The sequence below is a fragment of the Schistocerca cancellata genome, chromosome 3 (genome assembly GCF_023864275.1).
Source record: "Schistocerca cancellata isolate TAMUIC-IGC-003103 chromosome 3, iqSchCanc2.1, whole genome shotgun sequence".
NCBI lineage: Eukaryota > Metazoa > Arthropoda > Insecta > Orthoptera > Acrididae > Schistocerca > Schistocerca cancellata.
The window spans coordinates 400,811,949-400,834,973 of NC_064628.1; the positions used below are offsets into that span (position 1 = coordinate 400,811,949).

A 23,025-nucleotide genomic window follows, 5' to 3' on the forward strand; every position below is an offset into this window, starting at 1 on the left:
TTGGACTGTTGATGTTTCCTGCTCCCCAAACAGTGAACTTCTGCATCATTGGATTGGGTGTAATGGTGAAGATGATGTGGCTCTGTTCCCTTGCCCTCCCCCAGGTCACCTGACCTAACGCCTCATGACTTTTTCCTTTTGGGGTACCTTAAGCACTCTTTGTTTACACATCCCCACTGCCAAGAATGCATCAGTGATGCTGTGATGACCGTTCATGGGATATTGCTACATAAAATAGAGAACGAACTTGACTGCCATTTGGATGTGTGTCGTGTGATCAGGACACTCGTAGATCATTTGCAGAATGAAAATGCAAACTTGGCAAGTTTACAGTTCTATTTATGTGTCAGTCATATTTGTACATGTAATACTTCAGAAAATTTAGAACTTTGAAAATAAATGAATCATTTATAGTTGCCCTGCATTATTATTGTCTGATTAGCAAAACTGTGACTTCTATTTGCACTTTATTTCTGATCAACTGACTGTCATTAACATACTTAACAGGCACGGCTGGCAGTACAGCCCAATAAACGGGTCTCTCGAACACCCATTATCATCATTCCTGCGTCTCCGACTTCATTGATCACCATGTATAATGCCAAGGACATCCTCCAAGATCTGAAGTAGGTAGAAGTATTATATATTAGATTTTCTTTTCTTTTTCTTTTACATAATGAAAGAATAAGTTTTCTCCATCTATAAATAAAGTGCCGTCTATCAGTCCTGTATACATATTTTTGGGCTCCACAACTTTAACTGTAAATTTTAGTGTAATGATGATGAGAGAAGGCTAGAAGTACTGTGCAGTTGAGGAAGATACAAATTCAAGGCAATGAATACGCACAAAATTTCAAATGAAATGAATAGCTTTTAGTAGACTCACTGATTAGACTGGCGGATCTCAAAACATTTTCTAGGGACATTCACAAAGTTTTAATAACTACTCCATAAAACAAAACAAAATAAAATAAAGTTATGTAATTATTTTTTGTTTGTTTGCAGGTACACATCTCCAGTCCTACACACTGCAATCCCTGTGCTGCAAAGTAGCCAAAGCAAAATAGTGCAACCCTTTTTATCAACGGTCTGCATAATTTTGTTCAGGCTCCACAAAGTATGGCACAGTACTGTGGGACAGGGATTCTAGTGGGTAGCAGAACTGGGAGGGGGAAGAAAAAAAATTGACATTAATTTTTATTGTGGTAATTAAATTACTTTCTGAATCGTGTACACTGATCTTTTATATTTGAAACTAAACATTTGTGATATAAGTTTTTCTACTTTTGATATCCCAGTCACAGTATATTTTGTTGTGGTGATTGTCTGTGAAAACTTTTATTTACATAAATTGTAACAGTGAAGATTTTTTAACACTTCCAATGTTTCTTTTGTGTAATACCTATATCTTTGATAGTGCTTACTTAATTTTGTGTATGAAATGTAGTGGTAACTTTGAAAAAGAAGAATGAGAATGGAAAAGTCATAAATCTCTCTCTCCGTCCACAATTTTCATAAAGTTCATTTTCTCTATCTGGTGGATGCTCAGTGTTCCACATCTTACATACTTACATATCTACAACTACATATACATACATATACCACAATCAGCCTTACTGTGCGCCACGTAGGGTACCCTGTACCACTATTAGTCATTCCCTTTCCTGTTCCCTTTCGCAGATAGAGTAAGGAAAAAATGGTGTTTCATATACATCTGTATGAACCCTAACTTCTTTTGTCTTACGTTCTTGGTTCTTCAAAAATGTATGTTGGCAGTTGTAGACTTGTTATGCAGTCAGCTTCAAATGCTGGTTCTCTAAATTTTCTCAATAGTGTTCCTCAAAAAGAATGTCGCCTTCCCTCCAAGGATTCCCATTTGAGTTCCTGAAGCATCTCTGTAATATCTGGTTGTTGCTCGAACCTACCAGTAACAAACCTAGCAGCAAGCCTCTTAATTGCTTCGATGTCTTCTATTAATCTGACCTGGTACAGATCCCAAACACATAAACAGCATTCAAGAATAGGTTGCACTAGCATCCTGTATGCAGTCTCCTTTATAGATGAACCACACTTTCCTAAAATTCTCCCATTAGATCAGACTTGATGATTCACAACCTCACCTGCTAATTCCATTGCACATCACTTTTCAGCATTACCCTCAGATATTTAAATTATGAGGCTGTGTCAAACAGGGCACTGCTAATGCTGTATCTGAATGTTACAGATTTGTTTTTCGTGCTAATCTGCATTAACTTAAGTTTTCTACATTTTGAGCTGGCTGCCATTCATCACACCAACTAGAAATTGTTATGTTCCAACTAGAAATATTGTCTAATTCATTTTGTATCCTCCTGCAGTCATTCAACTTGACGCCTCACCACACACCACAGCATCATCAGCAAACAACTGCACACTGCACAAATGTATGTTGGCAGTTGTAGACTTGTTATGCAGTCAGCTTCAAATGCTGGTTCTCTAAATTTTCTCAATAGTGTTCCTCAAAAAGAATGTCGCCTTCCCTCCAAGGATTCCCATTTGAGTTCCTGAAGCATCTCTGTAATATCTGGTTGTTGCTCGAACCTACCAGTAACAAACCTAGCAGCAAGCCTCTTAATTGCTTCGATGTCTTCTATTAATCTGACCTGGTACAGATCCCAAACACATAAACAGCATTCAAGAATAGGTTGCACTAGCATCCTGTATGCAGTCTCCTTTATAGATGAACCACACTTTCCTAAAATTCTCCCATTAGATCAGACTTGATGATTCACAACCTCACCTGCTAATTCCATTGCACATCACTTTTCAGCATTACCCTCAGATATTTAAATTATGAGGCTGTGTCAAACAGGGCACTGCTAATGCTGTATCTGAATGTTACAGATTTGTTTTTCGTGCTAATCTGCATTAACTTAAGTTTTCTACATTTTGAGCTGGCTGCCATTCATCACACCAACTAGAAATTGTTATGTTCCAACTAGAAATATTGTCTAATTCATTTTGTATCCTCCTGCAGTCATTCAACTTGACGCCTCACCACACACCACAGCATCATCAGCAAACAACTGCACACTGTCCACCAGACCATTTTTGTGTACAGAAAATAATAACTGTCATATCACACTCCCCTGGGCCACTCCTAATGATACCCTTATCTCTGATGAACAGTCGCCACTGAGAACAGCATTCTAGGCTCTATCACTTAAGACGTCTTTGAGCCACTCACACATCTGGGACTCTATTTCATATGCTCGTACCTTTGTGAATGGTTTGCAGTGGGGCACCGTGTCAAATGCTTTTCACAAATCTACAGATATGGAATATAGATGTTGCCTTTCATCCATGATTTGCAGGAGATCACATGAGGAAAGTGCAAGCTGAGTTTAACAGATGTGGTGCTTTCTAACACTGTGCTGATTCGTGGGCACAAACTTTTTGGTTTGTAGGAAACCTTTGATATTCAAGCAGAGAATACATTTAAGAATTTTGCAGTAGATCAGTGTTAAGGATACTGGTTTGTAATTTGGTGAGTGTTCTTTTACCCTTCTTATATAGAGGAGTCACCTGTTCTTTTTTCCAGTTGCTTGGGACTTTGTGCTGGGCAAGAGATTGGCAATAAGTTCAAGCTGAGTAAAGGGGGCCAATGCCATAGAGTAGACTTCATAAAACCGAATTGGGATTCCATCCAGACCTCATGTCATATTTGCTATCAACTCTTTCCGTTGTTTCTCTGAGGCAGAGAAGCTTATTATTTGGTTGGTGCATAAGTTCATAGTGTTTTTGTTTTTTGTAGTTCACTGTTACTATTTGAGTTTTCATATTGTCATTTTGTCATTTGGAGATAGTCAGTGGAGCTATGGGGGTGTATATGTGGACAAGGATAAAAAATTCCCGGATCTCCCGGTTAAAAATAAACTTTCTCCCGGTTGGGAAACACTTTCTCCCAGGTGAAAATACACTTTTTCCGTGTTAAGTGACAGTATACATTCCCTCGAAACTGTAAAATTTATCAATCATTTGAATGGTTATGGTTTTATACAGCGGCTTAGAATTTCCCGGCACTTTAGAAAACGAAACTCGGGGGAGAAAACCACGTTTTGGAAAGTTCTTTGATGTGCAGCAACATACACACTGCATATTTTTGTATTACGAAAGTTTAAATTCAAATTGCACTAAAAACTGCATGTTACTTTCCGAAGCATTGAAATTGAGATTGCGATGTGCTTTTGTAAGCCAGTAATAGCTCATGTCATGTGATCTTGCCAGCTGATGACAGCGGATATTCATAGCATAGGACACGCGATGTAGTCAGCCAATAGCAACATCACTGTTAAGTAGCGCAAAAAGACAAACAGGAAAAGTTAATGGTTTAAATTAATATACATAGTGTTGCTACAGGAAAAGCAAACTTTTCACATATAATATTTGTCGCAAAAATTAATAAGCTACAAGAGAAACTAAGCTTTTTTGCACGTTTTACACTTTAAGACATATCAGACAGATGTGCCAGTAAAGTGTTTAACACCAACATAAATCTCTGATCTTCTGGGCTCGAAATTCTTCTAAATGGCTTGTCATCAAAGAGTTGATTTTGAAATGAGAGTCAAACGCTCTGTGATTTAAGAAATTCATCGTATATTCTCGCACATAGTTCATCTTGCGCAAAAGGAGATATACTTTGAAAAATAACGCTTTCCAAACCACAATTCACAATATTTTCTCGAGATCTGTTACAAATAGATTTTTTCCAGCAGTTGCCAGAGAGTGCCACATAAGAGGCATCCCTGAGTTTGCACAGCTATGAAGACATAGGAAGCACGTATGTTTTTATGTGTAAAACATTAAAAGATCTTACATTATGTCATAAAAGAAACAAGACATCAGAGGATACTCAAAGAGACTCAGAATTTCTTGAACCATACTAAAATGAATAATTCGCGTTAAAGTGCACATCCGTATGTCCAGATTCCCAATGAAGTAGGCCTCAATCTAATATTAAGCTTTTCAGTGTGGTTTTCGGGATGTAAATTTTCGTGGCGTACCAATACTGTATTATCTCATGTTTGGTTCTTTATTATGGCATAATGCCAAACATGCTAGTAGATGAAAATGTGCATTTGAAATGCAGTGAACAGTTGAAACTAGCCAATAGTGTGGAATTAAACAGTTCTTTTGGAACAAACTGGCTGCCTCAGCAGAAAATATAAATAAAAGGAGAATTTCTTTAGAAAAGCAACATATATAACTTCATTGTTCTGCAAGGCGATTAATGCTTGACTGTCAGAAAGGTGGAAATAAAATAAAATCTGGAACTAACAACATATTGTAGCCTTCCATAATTATGTGAATGTATTTTAATTCACTTGATAGCTCCCAGCCACAGAAATCACTTTTTATTTATTTTATTTTATTTTTTTTCTTTTCATTTGACATGAGAGCAATAAACAAAGAGGAAACAGCAAAATCACTAAATGTAAACACAGATCACATGGTCACATGGAGTGCCCTACACCCCGCCCCCCCCCCCTCCCCCCCCCCTCCATAACTCAGACTGCTCTGGGCATAACCCCAGATCTACGATATTTTGAACCGGGCCAATACTAGATGCTGGTGCCCCCCTCCCCCCCCCCCCCCCGCCCCCTTTTCGAGCATTTGAGATAGGACGTAAAAAATAAAAAAAAAAATACTTTTCAAAAATAAGTTCATTTTGTAGCACACATCTTTCTGAAGAGTCTGAGGAAACATAAGAAGTGTTATTTGCTCTTAAGTGTGCCAAAGTGCAGTGCCACGCCTCTTCACACAGCACTCTTTTACCGCACATCACAATTAATATTGGATGGGATTATTTGTAACTGGAAGAACAAGAACTCTTCAGAAAATTTGGACTCTCTATTGCCTCTTAGCTAATAACTTTCTGTTCTGTGTGGCATAAAATGAAATACAGGATACATAAAACCAGGTAAGACAAGAGATCTACATCTACATCCATACTCCACAAGCCACCTGACGGTGAGTGGCAGAGGGTATCTTGAGTACCTCTTATCAGTTCTCCCTTCTATTCCAGTCGCATATTGTTCGTGGAAAAGAGGATTGTCGGTATGCCTCTGTGTGGGCTCTAATCTCTCTGATTTTATCCTCATGGTCTCTTCGCGAGATATACGTAGGAGGGAGCAATATACTGTTCGACTCCTCGGTGAAGGTATGTTCTCTAAACTTCAAGAAAAGCCCGTACCGAGCTACTGAGCGTCTCTCCTGCAGAGTCTTCCACTGGAGTTTATCTATCATCTCCATAACGCTTTTGCGACTACTAAATGATCCTGTAACGAAGCGCGCTTCTCTCCGTTGGATCTTCTCTCTCTCTTCTATCAACCCTATCTGGTACGGATCCCACACTGCTGAGCAGTATTCAAGCAGTGGGCGGACAAGCATACTGTAACCTACTTCCTTTGTTTGTCTGTATATGTGTGGATGGATATGTGTGTGTGTGTGCGAGTGTATACCTGTCCTTGTTTCCCCCTAAGGTAAGTCTTTCCGCTCCCGGGATTGGAATGACTCCTCACCCTCTCCCTTAAAACCCACATCCTTTCATCTCTGCCTCTCCTTCCCTCTTTTCTGACGAAGCAACCGGGGGTTGCGAAAGCTCGAAATTTTGTGTGTGTGTTTGTGTGTTTTTTATTGTGCCTATCTACCAGCACTTTCCCGTTTGGTAAGTCAAGGAATCTCTGTTTTTAATTCCACGTGGGAAAAATATATCTAAAAACGAAGATGATGAGACTTACCAAACAAAAGCACTGGCAGGTCGATAGACACACAAACAAACACAAACATACACACAAAATTCAAGCTTTCGCAACAAACGGTTGCTTCGTCAGGAAAGAGGGAAGGAGAGGGAAAGACGAAAGGATGTGGGTTTTAAGGGAGAGGGTAAGGAGTCATTCCAATCCCGGGAGCGGAAAAAAGACTTACCTTAGGGTGAAAAAGGGACAGGTATACACTCGCGCGCGCACACACACACTTATCCATCTGCATATACACAGACACAAGCAGACATTCGTCTGCAGACAAATGCGATCTGACCTTCAGCACCACGGTCGTCCGTTCGGCCAGTGCTAAGATCGCGCGGTCGACGTCTCCTCTTCCTCCCATCACCCCACAGACACCAGCCCCTTCATCAGCTTCTGCTAAGACGAAGACCCCGAAGTCAGATGCACGGGCCTTCAAGAAGGAACCATCCCGTGCAGAATTCCTACGTACCTCGACCTCCCAGCCTTCGACCGGTACTTCCACCAAACGTCCTTCCAAAAAGGCCCATAGGAAGCACAGTTATCCTTCTCCGCCACAGCGCATTTCTTCTCCTGCGCCACCCAGCGGTTGCCGCCCCAGGCCGTCATCCGTTTCGCCTGGCCGCACCGCTGGTAGCCGTACATCTGGCCGTTCACCGGCGGAGGAAGCTCCCCCTCCCGGCCATCCTCCCGAGATGGCCGATGAACCTGTGGACCCAATGGACGATGACTGTCCACCTACTGATAGCGGCGGCGGTGCTCGCTCGAAGCCATGCCCTCAGCGGCCTTCGAGGTGACCCCTTTTTTCATCTTCCTTTTCTTACGATGGCACTTATTCACTGGAATATTCGCAGCATTCGCTCCAACCGAGAGGACTTGAAGTTGCTGCTCCGCTTGCACCGTCCGCTCGTCGTAGCCCTCCAGGAAAAGAAGCTATGCCCATGCGATCAAATTGCCTTGGCACACTACACCTCTGTGCGTTTTGACCTACCCCCTGTGGTAGGTGTCCCAGCTCATGGAGGGGTTATGTTGCTGGTCCGGGATGATATTTACTAAGATCCCATCACGTTGCACACCGGCCTGCAGGCAGTTGCCATCCGCATTACTCTCCCCACTTTTACGTTTTCCTTTTGTACCGTTTACACTCAATCGTCATCTGCCGTTACCAGGGCAGACATGATGCAACTTATTGCTCAGCTACCTGCACCATTTTTGTTAACTGGAGACTTCAATGCCCACCATCCCCTTTGGGGCTCTCCAGCATCCTGCCCAAGGGGCTCCTTGTTAGCAGACCTTTTCAACCAACTCAATCTTGTCTGCCTCAATACTGGCGCCCCTACCTTTCTTTCGGACACATCTCACACCTGTTCCCATTTAGACCTCTCTATATGTACTCCCCAACTTGCACGGCGGTTTGAGTGGTATGCACTTGCTGATACATATTTGAGCAACCACTTCCCGTGTGTTATCCGTCTCCTGCAGCATACTCCCTCTCCGTGCTCCTCTAGTTGGACCATCTCCAAGGCAGACTGGGGGCTCTTCTCTTCCAGGGCGACCTTTCAGGATCAAACCTTCACAAGCTGCGATCGTCAGGTCGCACACCTCACAGAAGTCATTCTCGCTGCTGCTGAATATTCCATCCCTCACCCTACTTCTTCTCCACGTCGCGTACCGGTCCCCTGGTGGACCGCAGCATGTAGAGACGCTTTACGTGCTCGTCGACGTGCTTTACGCACCTTTAAACGCCACCCTACAGTGGCGAATTGTATTAATTATAAACGATTACGTGCTCAGTGTAGTCGTATTATTAAAGAAAGCAAGAAAGCCAGCTGGGCTGCTTTCACAAGCACCTTCAACAGTTTTACTCCTTCTGTTGTCTGGGGTAGCATGCGCCGGCTATCTGGCACTAAGGTCCACTCCCCAGTTTCTGGCTTGAAGGTCGCGAATGACGTCCTTGTGGCCCCTGAGGCTGTCTCCAATGCCTTCGGCCGCTTTTTCGCAGAGGTTTCGAGCTCCGCTCATTACCACCCTGCCTTCCTCCCCCGCAAACAGGCAGAGGAGGCTAGGCCACCTGACTTCCGCTCCTCGAATTGTGAAAGTTATAATGCCCCATTCACCATGCGGGAACTCAAAAACGCACTTGGCCGATCACGGTCCTCCGCTCCAGGGCCTGATTCTATTCATATTCAGATGCTGAAGAACCTTTCTCCTGCGGGTAAAGGTTTTCTTCTTCGTACATACAATCGCATCTGGATTGAGGGACATGTTCCCGCATGCTGGCGCGAGTCTATTGTTGTCCCGATTCCTAAGCCGGGGAAGGACAAGCACTTGCCTTCCAGTTATCGACCTATCTCGCTTACCAGCTGTGTCTGTAAAGTGATGGAGCGAATGGTTAACTCTCGATTGGTTTGGCTGCTCGAGTCTCGACGCCTACTTACCAATGTACAATGTGGATTTCGTAGGCGCCGCTCTGCTGTTGACCATCTGGTTACCTTGTCGACCTTCATTATGAATAACTTCTTGCGGAAGCGCCCGACCGCGGCTGTGTTCTTTGATTTGGAGAAGGCTTACGACACCTGTTGGAGGGCGGGCATTCTCCGCACCATGTATACATGGGGCCTTCGCGGTCGCCTCCCTCTTTTTATTCGTTCCTTTTTAATGGATCGACAGTTCAGGGTACGTGTGGGTTCTGTCCTGTCAGACACCTTTCGCCAGGAGAATGGGGTGCCACAGGGCTCAGTTTTGAGCGTCGCTCTCTTCGCCATCGCGATCAATCCAATAATGGATTGCCTCCCAGCTGATGTATCAGGCTCCCTTTTTGTGGACGATTTTACCATCTATTGCAGCGCGCAGTGTACACGTGTCCTGGAGCGCTGTCTTCAGCGTTCTCTTGACAGTCTTTACTCCTGGAGTGTCGCCAATGGCTTCCGTTTTTCTGCCGAGAAGACGGTCTGTATTAACTTCTGGCGCTACAAAGAGTTTCTCCCACCGTCCTTACGACTCGGTCCCGTTGCTCTCCCAATCGTGGAGACAACCAAATTTTTAGGCCTTACATTTGACAGGAAACTTAGCTGGTCTCCACATGTGTCATATTTGGCCGCCCGTTGTACCCGTTCTTTAAATGTCCTCCGTGTTCTCAGTGGTATGTCGTGGGGAGCGGATCGAACTGTCCTACTTCGTCTATATCGGTCGATCATCCGCTCCAAGCTGGATTATGGGAGCTTCGTATACTCCTCTGCACGGCCATCCATCTTATGCCGCCTCAACTCCATACAACATCGGGGTTTACGACTTGCGATCGGAGCATTTTATGCTAGTCCCGTAGAGAGTCTCCATGCTGACGCTGGCGAATTGCCACTCACCTACCGGCGCGATATACTGCTTTGTCGGTATGCCTGTCGGCTGCTGTCAATGCCCGACCATCCGTCTTATCGTTCCTTTTTTGACGACTCTCTCAACCGTCAATACGGGTTGTATGTCTCTGCCCTGCTACCCCCTGGAGTTCGCTTTCGTCGCCTCCTTCAACACCTTAATTTTTCACTCCCTGCAACCTTTCGAGTGGGCGAGAGCCACACGCCACCTTGGCTCCAGGCTCAGGTCCGCGTTCACCTTGACCTCAGCTCGCTCCCAAAAGAGGTTACCCCCGGTTCCGTCTACCACTCCCGTTTTTTGGAACTTCGTTCGAAGTTCATCAACATGACTTTCATTTATACAGATGGCTCTAAGACCAATGACGGGATCGGGTGTTCCTTTATTGTCGGGGCACAAAGTTTCAAATACCGGCTCCATGGCCATTGTTCGGTCTTCACAGCTGAGCTCTTTGCCCTCTACCAGGCTGTTCTTTACATCTGCCGCCACCGACATTCTGCTTATGTCATCTGCTCCGACTCCCTGAGCGCCATCCAGAGCCTCAGTGATCCGTACCCGGTTCACCCTTTCGTACACCGGATCCAACGCTCTCTTCAGCAGCTGGTGGACGTCGGTTCTCCGGTTAGCTTTATGTGGGTTCCTGGCCATGTCGGTATCCCTGGGAACGAAGCTGCAGATGCCGCGGCCAAGGCTGCGGTCCTCCAGCCTCGGACAGCTTCTTGTTGTGTCCCTTCGTCCGATTTTAGCAGGGTCATTTGTCGGCGCATTGTGTCGCTATGGCATGCCGATTGGGCTGCACTTACAGACAACAAGCTTCGGGCCTTAAAACCTCTTCCCGTGGCTTGGACGTCCTCCTCACGTCCTTCTCGGCGGGAGGAGGTAGTTTTGGCCCGGTTAAGAATTGGACACTGCCGGTTCAGCCATCGCCATCTGCTGACGGCTGCGCCAGCGCCGTTCGGCCCATGTGGGCACTTGCTGACGGTTCGACACATTTTAATGTCCTGTCCATATTTTAACACACTGCGTCTAGATCTTAACCTGCCAAGTACTTTCGATGCCATTTTAGCGGATGACCCACGAGCAGTTGCTCGTGTTCTTCGTTTTATCAATTTGACAAACCTCTCTCAGGACATTTGATGATGCTGTTTTTTAATCCTATGCATGTCAGTCTGTCTTTTATCGTGTTTTCCCTTTTACTTGTTGTTGTCCACTTGTGCCTCGCGGTGCATTCTTAGAGTAGTCAGGGCGCTAATGACCATTGAAGTTGTGCGCCCTAAAAACACAAAAACAAAAAAAAAAAAAAAAAGACACAAGCAGACATTTGTAAAGGCAAAGAGTTTGGGCAGAGATGTCAGTCGGGACGGAAGTACAGAGGCAAAGATGATGTTGAAAGACAGGTGAGGTATGAGCGGCGGCAGATTGAAATTAGAAATTAGCGGAGATTGAGGCCTGGCGGATAGCGAGAAGAGAGGATATGCTGAAGGGCAAGTTCCCATCTCCGGAGTTCTGACAGGTTGGTGTTAATGGGAAGTATCCAGATAACCCGGACGGTGTAACACTGTGCCAAGATGTGCTGGCCGTGCACCAAGGCATGTTTAGCCACAGGGTGATCCTCATTACCAACAAACACTGTCTGCCTGTGTCCATTCATGCGAATGGACAGTTTGTTGCTGGTCATTCCCACATAGAACGCTTCACAGTGTAGGCAGGTCAGTTGGTAAATCACGTGGGTGCTTTCACACGTGGCTCTGCCTTTGATCGTGTACACCTTCCGGGTTACAGGACTGGAATAGGTGGTGGTGGGAGGGTGCATGGGACAGGTTTTACACCAGGGGCGGTTACAGGGGTAGGAGCCAGAGGGTAGGGAAGGTGGTTTGGGGATTTCATAGGGATGAACTAAGAGGTTGCGAAGGTTAGGTGGACGGCGGAAAGACACTCTTGGTGGAGTGGGGAGGATTTCATGAAGGATGGATCTCATTTCAGGGCAGGATTTGAGGAAGTCATATCCCTGCTGGAGAGCCACATTCAGAATCTGATCCAGTCCCGGAAAGTATCCTGTCACAAGTGGGGCACTTTTGGGGTTCTTCTGTGGAAGGTTCAGGGTTTGAGGAGATGAGGAAGTGGCTCTGGTTATTTGCTTCTGTACCAGGTCGAGAGGGTAGTTACGGGATGAAAAAGCTGTTTTCAGGTTGTTGGTGTAATGGTTCAAGGATTCCGGACTGGAGCAGATTCGTTTGCCACGAAGACCTAGGCTGTAGGGAAGGGACCGTTTGATGTGGAATGGGTGGCAGCTGTCATAATGGAGGTACTGTTGCTTGTTGGTGGGTTTGATGTGGACGGACGTGTGAAGCTGGCCATTGGACAGGTGGAGGTCAACGTCAAGGAAAGTGGCATGGGATTTAGAGTAGGACCAAGTGAATCTGATGGAACCAAAGGAGTTGAGGTTGGAGAGGAAATTCTGGAGTTTTTCTTCACTGTGAGTCCAGATCATGAAAATGTCATCAATAAATCTGTACCAAACTTTGGGTTGGCAGGACTAGGTAACCAAGGAGGCTTCCTCTAAGCGACCCATGAATAGGTTGGCGTATGAGGGGGCCATCGTGGTACCCATGGCTGTTCCCTTTAATTGTTGGTATGTCTGGCCTTCAAAAGTGAAGAAGTTGTGGGTCAGGATGAAGCTGGCTAAGGTAATGAGGAAAGAGGTTTTAGGTAGGGCGGCAGGTGATCGGCGTGAAAGGAAGTGCTCCATCGCAGCGAGGCCCTGGACATGCGGAATATTTGTGTATAAGGAAGTGGCATCAATGGTTACAAGGATGGTTTCTGGGGGTAACAGACTGGGTAGGGATTCCAGGCGTTCGAGAAAGTGGTTGGTGTCTTTGATGAAGGATGGGAGACTGCATGTAATGGGTTGAACGTATTGATCTACGTAGGCAGAGATGCATTCTGTGGGGGCTTGGTAACCAGGTACAATGGGACGGCTGGGATGATTGGGTTTGTGAATTTTGGGAAGAAGGTAGAAGGTAGGGGTGCGGGGTGTTGGTGGGGTCAGGAGGTTGATGGAGTCAGGTGAAAGGTTTTGTAGGGGGCCTAAGGTTCTGAGGATTCCTTGAAGCTCCGCCTGGACATCAGGAATAGGATTACCATGGCAAACTTTGTAAGTAGTGTTGTCTGAAAGCTGACGCAGTCCCTCAGCCACATACTCCCGACGATCAAGAACCACAGTCGTGGAACCTTTGTCCGCCGGAAGAATGACGATGGATTGGTCAGCCTTCAGATCACGGATAGCCTGGGCTTCAGCAGTGGTGATGTTGGGAGTAGGATTAAGGTTTTTTTAAGAAGGATTGAGAGGCAAGGCTGGAAGTCAGAAATTCCTGGAAGGTTAGGAGAGGGTGATTTTGAGGAAGAGGAGGTGGGTCCCGCTGTGACGGAGGACGGAACTGTTCCAGGCATGGTTCAATTTGGATAGTATCTTGGGGAGTTGGATCATTAGGAGTAGGATTAGGATCATTTTTCTTCGTGGCAAAGTGATATTTCCAGCAGAGAGGCTTGCCTCTCAATCCTTCTTAAAACACCTTAATCCTACTCCCAACATCACCACTGCTGAAGCCCAGGCTATCCGTGATCTGAAGGCTGACCAATCCATCGTCATTCTTCCGGCGGACAAGGGTTCCACGACTGTGGTACTTGATCGTCGGGAGTATGTGGCTGAGGGACTGCGTCAGCTTTCAGACAACACTAATTACAAAGTTTGCCATGGTAATCCTATTCCTGATGTCCAGGCGGAGCTTCAAGGAATCCTCAGAACCTTAGGCCCCCTACAAAACCTTTCACCTGACTCCATCAACCTCCTGACCCCACCAACACCCCGCACCCCTACCTTCTACCTTCTTCCCAAAATTCACACACCCAATCATCCCGGCCGTCCCATTGTAGCTGGTTACCAAGCCCCCACAGAACGCATCTCTGCCTACGTAGATCAATACCTTCAACCCATTACATGCAGTCTCCCATCCTTCATCAAAGACACCAACCACTTTCTCGAACGCCTGGAATCCCTACCCAGTCTGTTACCCCCGGAAACCATCCTCGTAACCATTGATGCCACTTCCTTATACACAAATATTCCGCATGTCCAGGGCCTCGCTGCGATGGAGCACTTCCTTTCACGCCGATCACCTGCCGCCCTACCTAAAACCTCTTTCTTCATTACCTTAGCCAGCTTCATCCTGACCCACAACTTCTTCACTTTTGAAGGCCAGACATACCAACAATTAAAGGGAACAGCCATGGGTACCAGGATGGCCCCCTCGAACGCCAACCTATTCATGGGTCGCTTAGAGGAAGCCTTCTTGGTTACCCAGTCCTGCCAACCCAAAGTTTGGTACAGATTTATTGATGACATTTTCATGATCTGGACTCACAGTGAAGAAAAACTCCAGAATTTCCTCTCCAACCTCAACTCCTTTGGTTCCATCAGATTCACCTGGTCCTACTCTAAATCCCATGCCACTTTCCTTGACGTTGACCTCCACCTGTCCAATGGCCAGCTTCACACGTCCGTCCACATCAAACCCACCAACAAGCAACAGTACCTCCATTATGACAGCTGCCACCCATTCCACATCAAACGGTCCCTTCCCTACAGCCTAGGTCTTCGTGGCAAACGAATCTGCTCCAGTCCGGAATCCTTGAACCATTACACCAACAACCTGAAAACAGCTTTTTCATCCCGTAACTACCCTCTCGACCTGGTACAGAAGCAAATAACCAGAGCCACTTCCTCATCTCCTCAAACCCTGAACCTTCCACAGAAGAACCCCAAAAGTGCCCCACTTGTGACAGGATACTTTCCGGGACTGGATCAGATTCTGAATGTGGCTCTCCAGCAGGGATACGACTTCCTCAAATCCTGCCCTGAAATGAGATCCATCCTTCATGAAATCCTCCCCACTCCACCAAGAGTGTCTTTCCGCCGTCCACCTAACCTTCGTAACCTCTTAGTTCATCCCTATGAAATCCCCAAACCACCTTCCCTACCCTCTGGCTCCTACCCCTGTAACTGCCCCCGGTGTAAAACCTGTCCCATGCACCCTCCCACCACCACCTATTCCAGTCCTGTAACCCGGAAGGTGTACACGATCAAAGGCAGAGCCACGTGTGAAAGCACCCACGTGATTTACCAACTGACCTGCCTACACTGTGAAGCGTTCTATGTGGGAATGACCAGCAACAAACTGTCCATTCGCATGAATGGACACAGGCAGACAGTGTTTGTTGGTAATGAGGAGCACCCTGTGGCTAAACATGCCTTGGTGCACGGCCAGCACATCTTGGCACAGTGTTACACCGTCCAGGTTATCTGGATACTTCCCACTAACACCAGCCTGTCAGAACTCCGGAGATGGGAATTTGCCCTTCAGCGTATCCTCTCTTCTCGCTATCCGCCAGGCCTCAATCTCTGCTAATTTCTAATTTCAATCTGCCGCCGCTCATACCTCACCTGTCTTTCAACATCATCTTTGCCTCTGTACTTCCGTCCCGACTGACATCTCTGCCCAAACTCTTTGCCTTTACAAATGTCTGCTTGTGCCTGTGTATATGCGGATGGATATGTGTGTGTGTGTGCGAGTGTATACCTGTCCTTTTTTCCCCCTAAGGTAAGTCTTTCCGCTCCCGGGATTGGAATGACTCCTTACCCTCTCCCTTAAAACCCATATCCTTTTGTCTTTCCTTCTCCTTCCCTCTTTCCTGACGAGGCAACCGTTGGTTGCGAAAGCTAGAATTTTGTGTGTATGTTTGTGTTTGTTTGTGTGTCTATCGACCTGCCAGCGCTTTTGTTTGGTAAGTCTCATCATCTTACTTTTTAAGTAAGTATATATATATACACACACACACCTAAAAACAAAGATGATGTGACTTACGACATGAAAGTGCTGGCAGGTCGACAGACACACAAACGAACACAAACATACACACAAAATTCAAGCTTTCGCAACAAACTGTTGCCTCATCAGGAAAGAGGGAAGGAGAGGGAAAGACGAAAGGATGTGGGTTTTAAGGGAGAGGGTAAGGAGTCATTCCAGTCCCGGGAGCGGAAAGACTTACCTTAGGGGGGAAAAAAGGACAGGTATACACTCGCGCGCACACACACACACACACACACACACACACACACACACTAGCTACAGCTTTACGTGGTGTGATTTCCTGCAAAAGAATCTATTACCTCATCAAAGTTCGTCAAACGTTTTCCTACGTGAAAAATCTAAATGTCGTCCAATATTGAAAAAGCCGTTATTACGAATAGTACCCAAGACTGGTGTGGTTTCTCGATCTGATAACGTGTATTTTCTCACTGCCTGCTGGACAAAAGAAAACAGGCCTTTCTAATGCTCGAACAGTCCACGCGTATACTGCCGGTTCATAGTGGCCAACAGGCACAATATTTCAGCAATCAGACACGTCGCCATTGTCAGGTGCGCTGACGAACTGAGCTCCTAAGGGCGGGCGGCCGATTGAAATCCCCTCCCTCTGCGGGCCGCTCTCTTTGCCGTCTGCGCCTGCGCGCCGGCAGTCATGAAGACGTGGGCATCGGAATCTGTCGTAGTGTCGATGTGCTTGCTACGTCCGCCCTGGTCGCCAGTTCGTACTTCTTGCTGAGAGTCTTCTTAATTACATTCAGTGCTGGGTCCCAAGCCTTGCTGAGATTGTAGCTGCAATCTTGGTTGACAAGATCTTCCCTGGTGCGAATTTTGATAGCCTCCCTTATATCGCTGTCCCAGAGGTCTGAGCCAGCATCTTGGTATGCTCATAATCCATTTCATGTTTCTCTGACAAACTGTGCTCTGCTACTGCCGACTTATTTGGGTACATCAGTTGAGTGTGCCTTTGATGTTCTCGGCAACAATCTTCGATGGTGCGTACTGTTTGTGCGATATAAATCTTCCCACACTCACGGGGAATTTGGTATATACTGGCCTTCCTCAAACCGAGGTCATCTATCTCACTTCCCAGTAATGCCCGTGTTTTATTGGGCAGGCAAAAGATGGTTTTAAACAGTGTTTCTCTAATATACAGACAATTTTCCCCGATAGTGCGCCATTGTACGGAATAAAGGCAGTGGCTACCTCTTCTTCCGTGATTTCATCCGTCTCCACAAGCTGTGCTGTGGTGGTGGGACGGAGAGCGCGTCTGATCTGCCATTCCGAGTACCCGGTTTTTGGGAACACGGTTTTGAGGTGTTCCAATTCCTGGGGCAGATTCTCTGCGTCTGAGATGCTGTGCGCCCTGTGTACTAGTGTTTTTAGTACTACATTCCTGTGCCAGACTCAGAATTAACTTAGAATAGTGTCACAATCGGACAGTTCAAAACAAAACTAAAATTTTTTTTATTAAATAAAAGTTATTACGCAGTAATGGACTATCTGAATTAAAACATGTAGTGTAATTAAAGTAGCCTGCATTGTAATACATGAGGAAATAATTATAATATGAAATCAAAATTGTACAGTACTATAAGAAAATTACAAATTACACAAGGATATAAAACTAATTTAAGATACCTCAAAAATGTGTGTAAATACAAATTTTATATGTATAATTGTAGGTATATTGTATTGTATATGATTTTGCTGACGAAATCCACACAATGTAAATTGTTACACGGATTAATAAAGAAATCAATCAATCAATCAATCAAAATGTAGCTATGCACTTTGCTATTATTTTTGAATTGAGATGGGTTATGTTTAGGAGTAATGGTAACTTTTTAGGCAGACACCTTACACATCACTAAAAGCTTATAATTTTAATTGGTAAGAATATGTTAAAAAATAATTTTTTTCTCAAGGAGTCTCTTAAAAAGGGGAGGGGGGGGGGGGGAGTCTTATATTCAGGTTTGTCATATACTTGGGTAAATACAGTATGTTGTGTTATACAATACATGCATGTCATTATGCCTATTGCCTGTTGGATGTGAAGTCTGGAAATGTTAGTATCTATACACATTTCTCATTGTTATTGCTACAGGTACTTGAGCACAGAGGAGAAGAAACTTCAGGGTGCCAAACGTGACAACGAAGTCCTCCTCCAGCGTCGCAAGGAAGGTGCTACAACTGTACCATACCGTGTCATCGACAACCCACAAAAGCTCACCAATGCTGACTGGGATCGCGTAGTGGCAGTTTTCGTTATGGGGCCTTCGTGGCAGTTCAAGGGCTGGCCCTGGGGTGGTAACCCCGTTGAAATATTTTCAAAAGGTGAACCAGTGTATTTTTGCTTTTCCATTTATAAGACTCATTTGCAAGTACAGCAAAATAGTATATAGTTTGCAGCACTTGGAGGATGTAGTTGCTTAGGATTGTGTGTGTGTGTGTGTGTGTGTGTGTGTGTGTGTGTGTGTGTGTGTGTTCAAGACTCATTTGCAAGTACAGCAAAATAGTATATAGTCTGTGTGTGTGTGTGTGTGTGTGTGTGTGTGTGTGTGTGTGTGTGTGTGTGTGTGTGTACACCACTGAATGCCTCAATTATACAGTGGGTGATCCCCTTCACTCCTTGCATTACTTAAATGAAATCACTTCGAGCAGCACTTTTATTTCATAGTTTCTATTCTGTTCCCTCCTATGTTCATCTGTTGTCTCCTTCACACTCAGTTTCCTTCAGATTTCTTCTCTTCTTTCATTTCCCATTTATACCCTGTTCTGACATGTACTTCCCTTCCCCTCCTTACCTCTTCCTACATTGACAAATCCAATTAAAGTGTGTCAGTTTTTTTTTTTTTTTTTCTTCCAAGCCTTGCTTCCATTAGTAAGTGTAGTATCAGAGCAGCCTTTACATGTACTAAGACCAAATTGACTCTCAACTATTAGTTCCACAATTTTCATTTCTAACCTTCTGTACATTATTATGACCAGCATTTTGGATGCATGAAGTGTGAAACTGACCGGTAGTTCTTTTGAATGTCTGTGGCATGTCTCCTGTCTCATACGGTGTACACGCCAATTTCGATAAGCAAGTAAATGCTCGCAAAGAATCAGTGTCGCCACATCGAGCTGCAAGTAACTGATTGTCACAGTTTTCCTATACTTGAACAGTGGAAAATCCTGGATGGAATAATGATAATACTATGAAAAGGGTAGACTGCTACTCGCCATATAGTGGAGATGTTGAGTTGCAGATAAGCACAACAAAAGACTACTAAACAAGTAAGCTTTCAGCCCTAAGGCCTTCTTCTGAATTAGACTCCACACCCAGCCAGCCATCCAGCCAGCGGTATAATTCAGAGGAAGGCCTTTGAGCCAAAAGCTTACTTGTTTAGCAGTCTTTTTGTTGTGCATGTCTGCAACTCAACGATCCACTATATGGTGAGTAGCAGTCTATCCTCTTCATAATATTTCGTTGTTCCATTTATATTTGGATATAAATTTTTTGGGCTAGTGGTGATATTAAAAAAATTTAATCTCAACAGATATAACAAAGTATTTTGTGCAGTATTTTGCACAGAGCTGCATCCTCACCCAGATTCAACTAGCCTATATGTGTGGATGTAGTGATTGGAAAGGTGGTTGTGGTGATGCAACTGTATTTCTGTACATGTAAAATACATTTGTAATTGTGTTTTATCAGTTTTGTTAGTAATATTTCAATGCAGGCACATTCTTTAATGTCCAGTGTAGCTTGCACATTGCACATTTACCGTTTCATTTTGTATTTATGGGAAAAATAAAAGAGAAATATAAATTCTGTCATATTTGATTTGTGCTTACAGTAAACATTTCAACAAATAGCTTACATAATCATGTCACTGCTGGGGCCAAATTTTAATTACTTAGTGGTTTGTTTTTTTTAAATTCCTGTCAAAGGTTTACAGAGACATTTAAATTTTTACTACTTGTGATGTAGTTTTGTTTGCCTGGAGAAACTTGCATGTTGTTTTTTATATATAGTTAGATTATCATTTTTAACCACTTATGTATCTAGTCTTTGCTGTTAAGTACTTTGTGGTATGTTGTACCACATGGGACTGCGGAGTGAGGTCTGGGTGAATAATGTGCAGAATGACAATTTGATACCTGTATTAGTAACAACAAATAAACTAAAATAAGGAACAATTCTTTTGCTCACATTCCAAGTCAGTTAATTGAATTTGAGGCTATCACCGGGAACTGCAACAGCAAAATTCTATGTCACTGTTCCATTTTATAGCCATTGGCAATACGTAACGGGTGGTTATAATTAAACTTCCCTATTTAACATATTATAACATAGAAATTAATTCAGAATGAGATTTTCGCACTGCAGCGGAGTGTGCACTGATATGAAAGGTCCCAAGTTCGAGTCTGTCCGGCACACAGTTTTAACCTGCCAGGAAGGCTCATCTCAGCACACACTCTGGTGCACAGTGAAAAACTCATTCTGGAAACATTCACCAGGCTGTGGCTAAGCCATGTCTCCACAATATTCCTCCTTCCAGGAGTGTTAGTTCTGCAAGGTTTGCAGAAGAGCTTCTGTGAAGTTTGGAAGGTAGGATGCAGAATCAATTCTACTGAAACACTTTTAATTTGCTGCTACGGTACATCATACCATTACATACCGGTACCATTACTGCTACAAAAGGGCCTTAATATGGTGCCCATCAGTGTCCAGAAGAGTCTGAAAGGACAGGATTTTGTTCTGCACACCAGAACAAAGCATGTCTGTAGGTATGCTGGCTACATCTCGATATGCTACGCTTCAGATCAGCATGTGTGAATGTTCCCCTGGTAAACCCTGTCCTTCAGCTAGCACCACAGCCAGAAATTACAGGGAGTGAGATCAGGTGATCATACCAGCCAAGCATTTGGAAACATTCAGCTGATAATTCGTTTGTTTCCAAATGTGCATTGGGACCCCATCTAGCATGAAATCTGTTGAGTTCAATGTGTCTCCCTCCTATAGAGCAGGTATGAAATGCTTGCGAAGCATATCATAGTAACGCTGGCCAGTCTCACTTCACGTTTTTGGTCCTTGAGTGCCAACCTGTTCAAAACATAATGGGCCAATGATGATGTAGCCATGACACAGCAGGTGGAGAAAGAGGACACTTCTGTAATCCTTTCAGCCGGTGATATTTTTGAATTGCAGATGCAGCATTACAGTTGTTTTGATAACAGCGCTTCACCAATAATGCACCGCTCCTTTGGCCAAGCTCATGTTGACACGTCAGCAAGTGTACATGTGACTGGCCATATGTGTGAGACTATGAATCACGATGACTGATCACAGCATATGGTGACCACAGTAGCAATTACAGCATATGGTGACCACAGTAGCAATTGGACAGTGGCACTGTGACGCATAGAAATCGTGCACCGTATACTTTGGACATTAATGCTACCAAGTTTGGTACTCATACGGTAATTAGTTTTCATGTTATAACATGTTAAATATGGACAGTTTAATTATAACCACCTGGTAAAATAAAAACTGTCGGTAAAGGGTGACAGTACCCACTCCATCACTCCTGCCATCAAATCAAAATAGAGTTCAATGAAATTCTTGACAAACTGACTCTAGGAGCAGGATGGGAACACAGTATGTAAAGATCTCGGTGTATCACTGGTCCAGTGTTCAATACACCATTCTGGTGAAAGCCACTTACAGCAGTGTCTCAAACATCAGTCTATAAAACATGACATCGCAGTTACATGCCTCATCATCATCATCATCATTTAAGACTGATTATGCCTTTCAGCGTTCAGTCTGGAGCATAGCCCCCCTTATACAGTTCCTCCATGATCCCCTATTCAGTGCTAACATTGGTGCCTCTTCTGATGTTAAACCTATTACTTCAAAATCATTCTTAACCGAACCCAGGTACCTTCTCCTCGGTCTGCCCCGACTCCTCCTACCCTCTACTGCTGAATCCATGAGTCTCTTGGGTAACCTTGCTTCTCCCATGCGTGTAACATGACCCCACCATCTAAGCCTGTTTGCCCTGACTGCCACATCTATAGAGTTCATTCCCAGTTTTTCTTAGATTTCCTCATTGTGGACACCCTCCTGCCATTGTTCCCATCTACTAGTACCTGCAATCATCCTAGCTACTTTCATATCCGTAACCTCAACCTTGTTGATAAGGTAACCTGAATCCACCCAGCTTTCGCTCCCATACAACAAAGTTGGTCGAAAGATTGAACGGTGCACAGATAACTTAGTCTTGGTACTGACTTCCTTCTTGCAGAAGAGAGTAGATCGTAGCTGAGCGCTCACTGCATTAGCTTTGCTACACCTTGCTTCCAGTTCTTTCACTATGTTGCCATCCTGTGAGAATATGCATCCTAAGTACTTGAAACCGTCCACCTGTTCTAACTTTGTTCCTCCTATTTGGCACTCAATCCGTTTATATTTCTTTCCCACTGACATTACTTTCGTTTTGGAGATGCTAATCTTCATACCATAGTCCTTACATTTCTGATCTAGCTCTGAAATATTACTTTGCAAACTTTCAGTCGAATCTGCCATCACAACTAAGTCATCCGCATATGCAAGACTGCTTATTTTGTGTTCACATATCTTAATCTCACCCAGCCAGTCTATTGTTTTCAACATATGATCCATAAATAATATGAACAACAGTGGAGACAGGTTGCAGCCTTGTCTTACCCCTGAAACTACTCTGAACCATGAACTCAATTTACCGTCAACTCTAACTGCTGCCTGACTATCCATGTAAAGACCTTTAATTGCTTGCAAAAGTTTGCCTCCTATTCCATAATCTTGTAGAACAGACAATAACTTCCTCCTAGGAACCCGGTCATATGCCTTTTCTAGATCTATAAAGCATAGATACAATTCCCTGTTCCACTCATAACACTTTTCCATTATTTGCCGTAAG

At 44.4% G+C, this 23,025-nt stretch overlaps 1 protein-coding gene across 1 annotated transcript in view; it reads left to right on the forward strand.

Moving 5' to 3' along the window:
- Positions 1-23,025, forward strand: part of LOC126175141 (parafibromin) — a 77,041-nt gene that overhangs the window by 37,694 nt on the left and 16,322 nt on the right. Inside the window, exons 7-8 of the mRNA XM_049921701.1 lie at positions 508-626; positions 18,180-18,409. Coding sequence (XP_049777658.1) covers positions 508-626; positions 18,180-18,409 — 349 coding nt within the window. The remainder of the gene's footprint in view (positions 1-507; positions 627-18,179; positions 18,410-23,025) is intronic.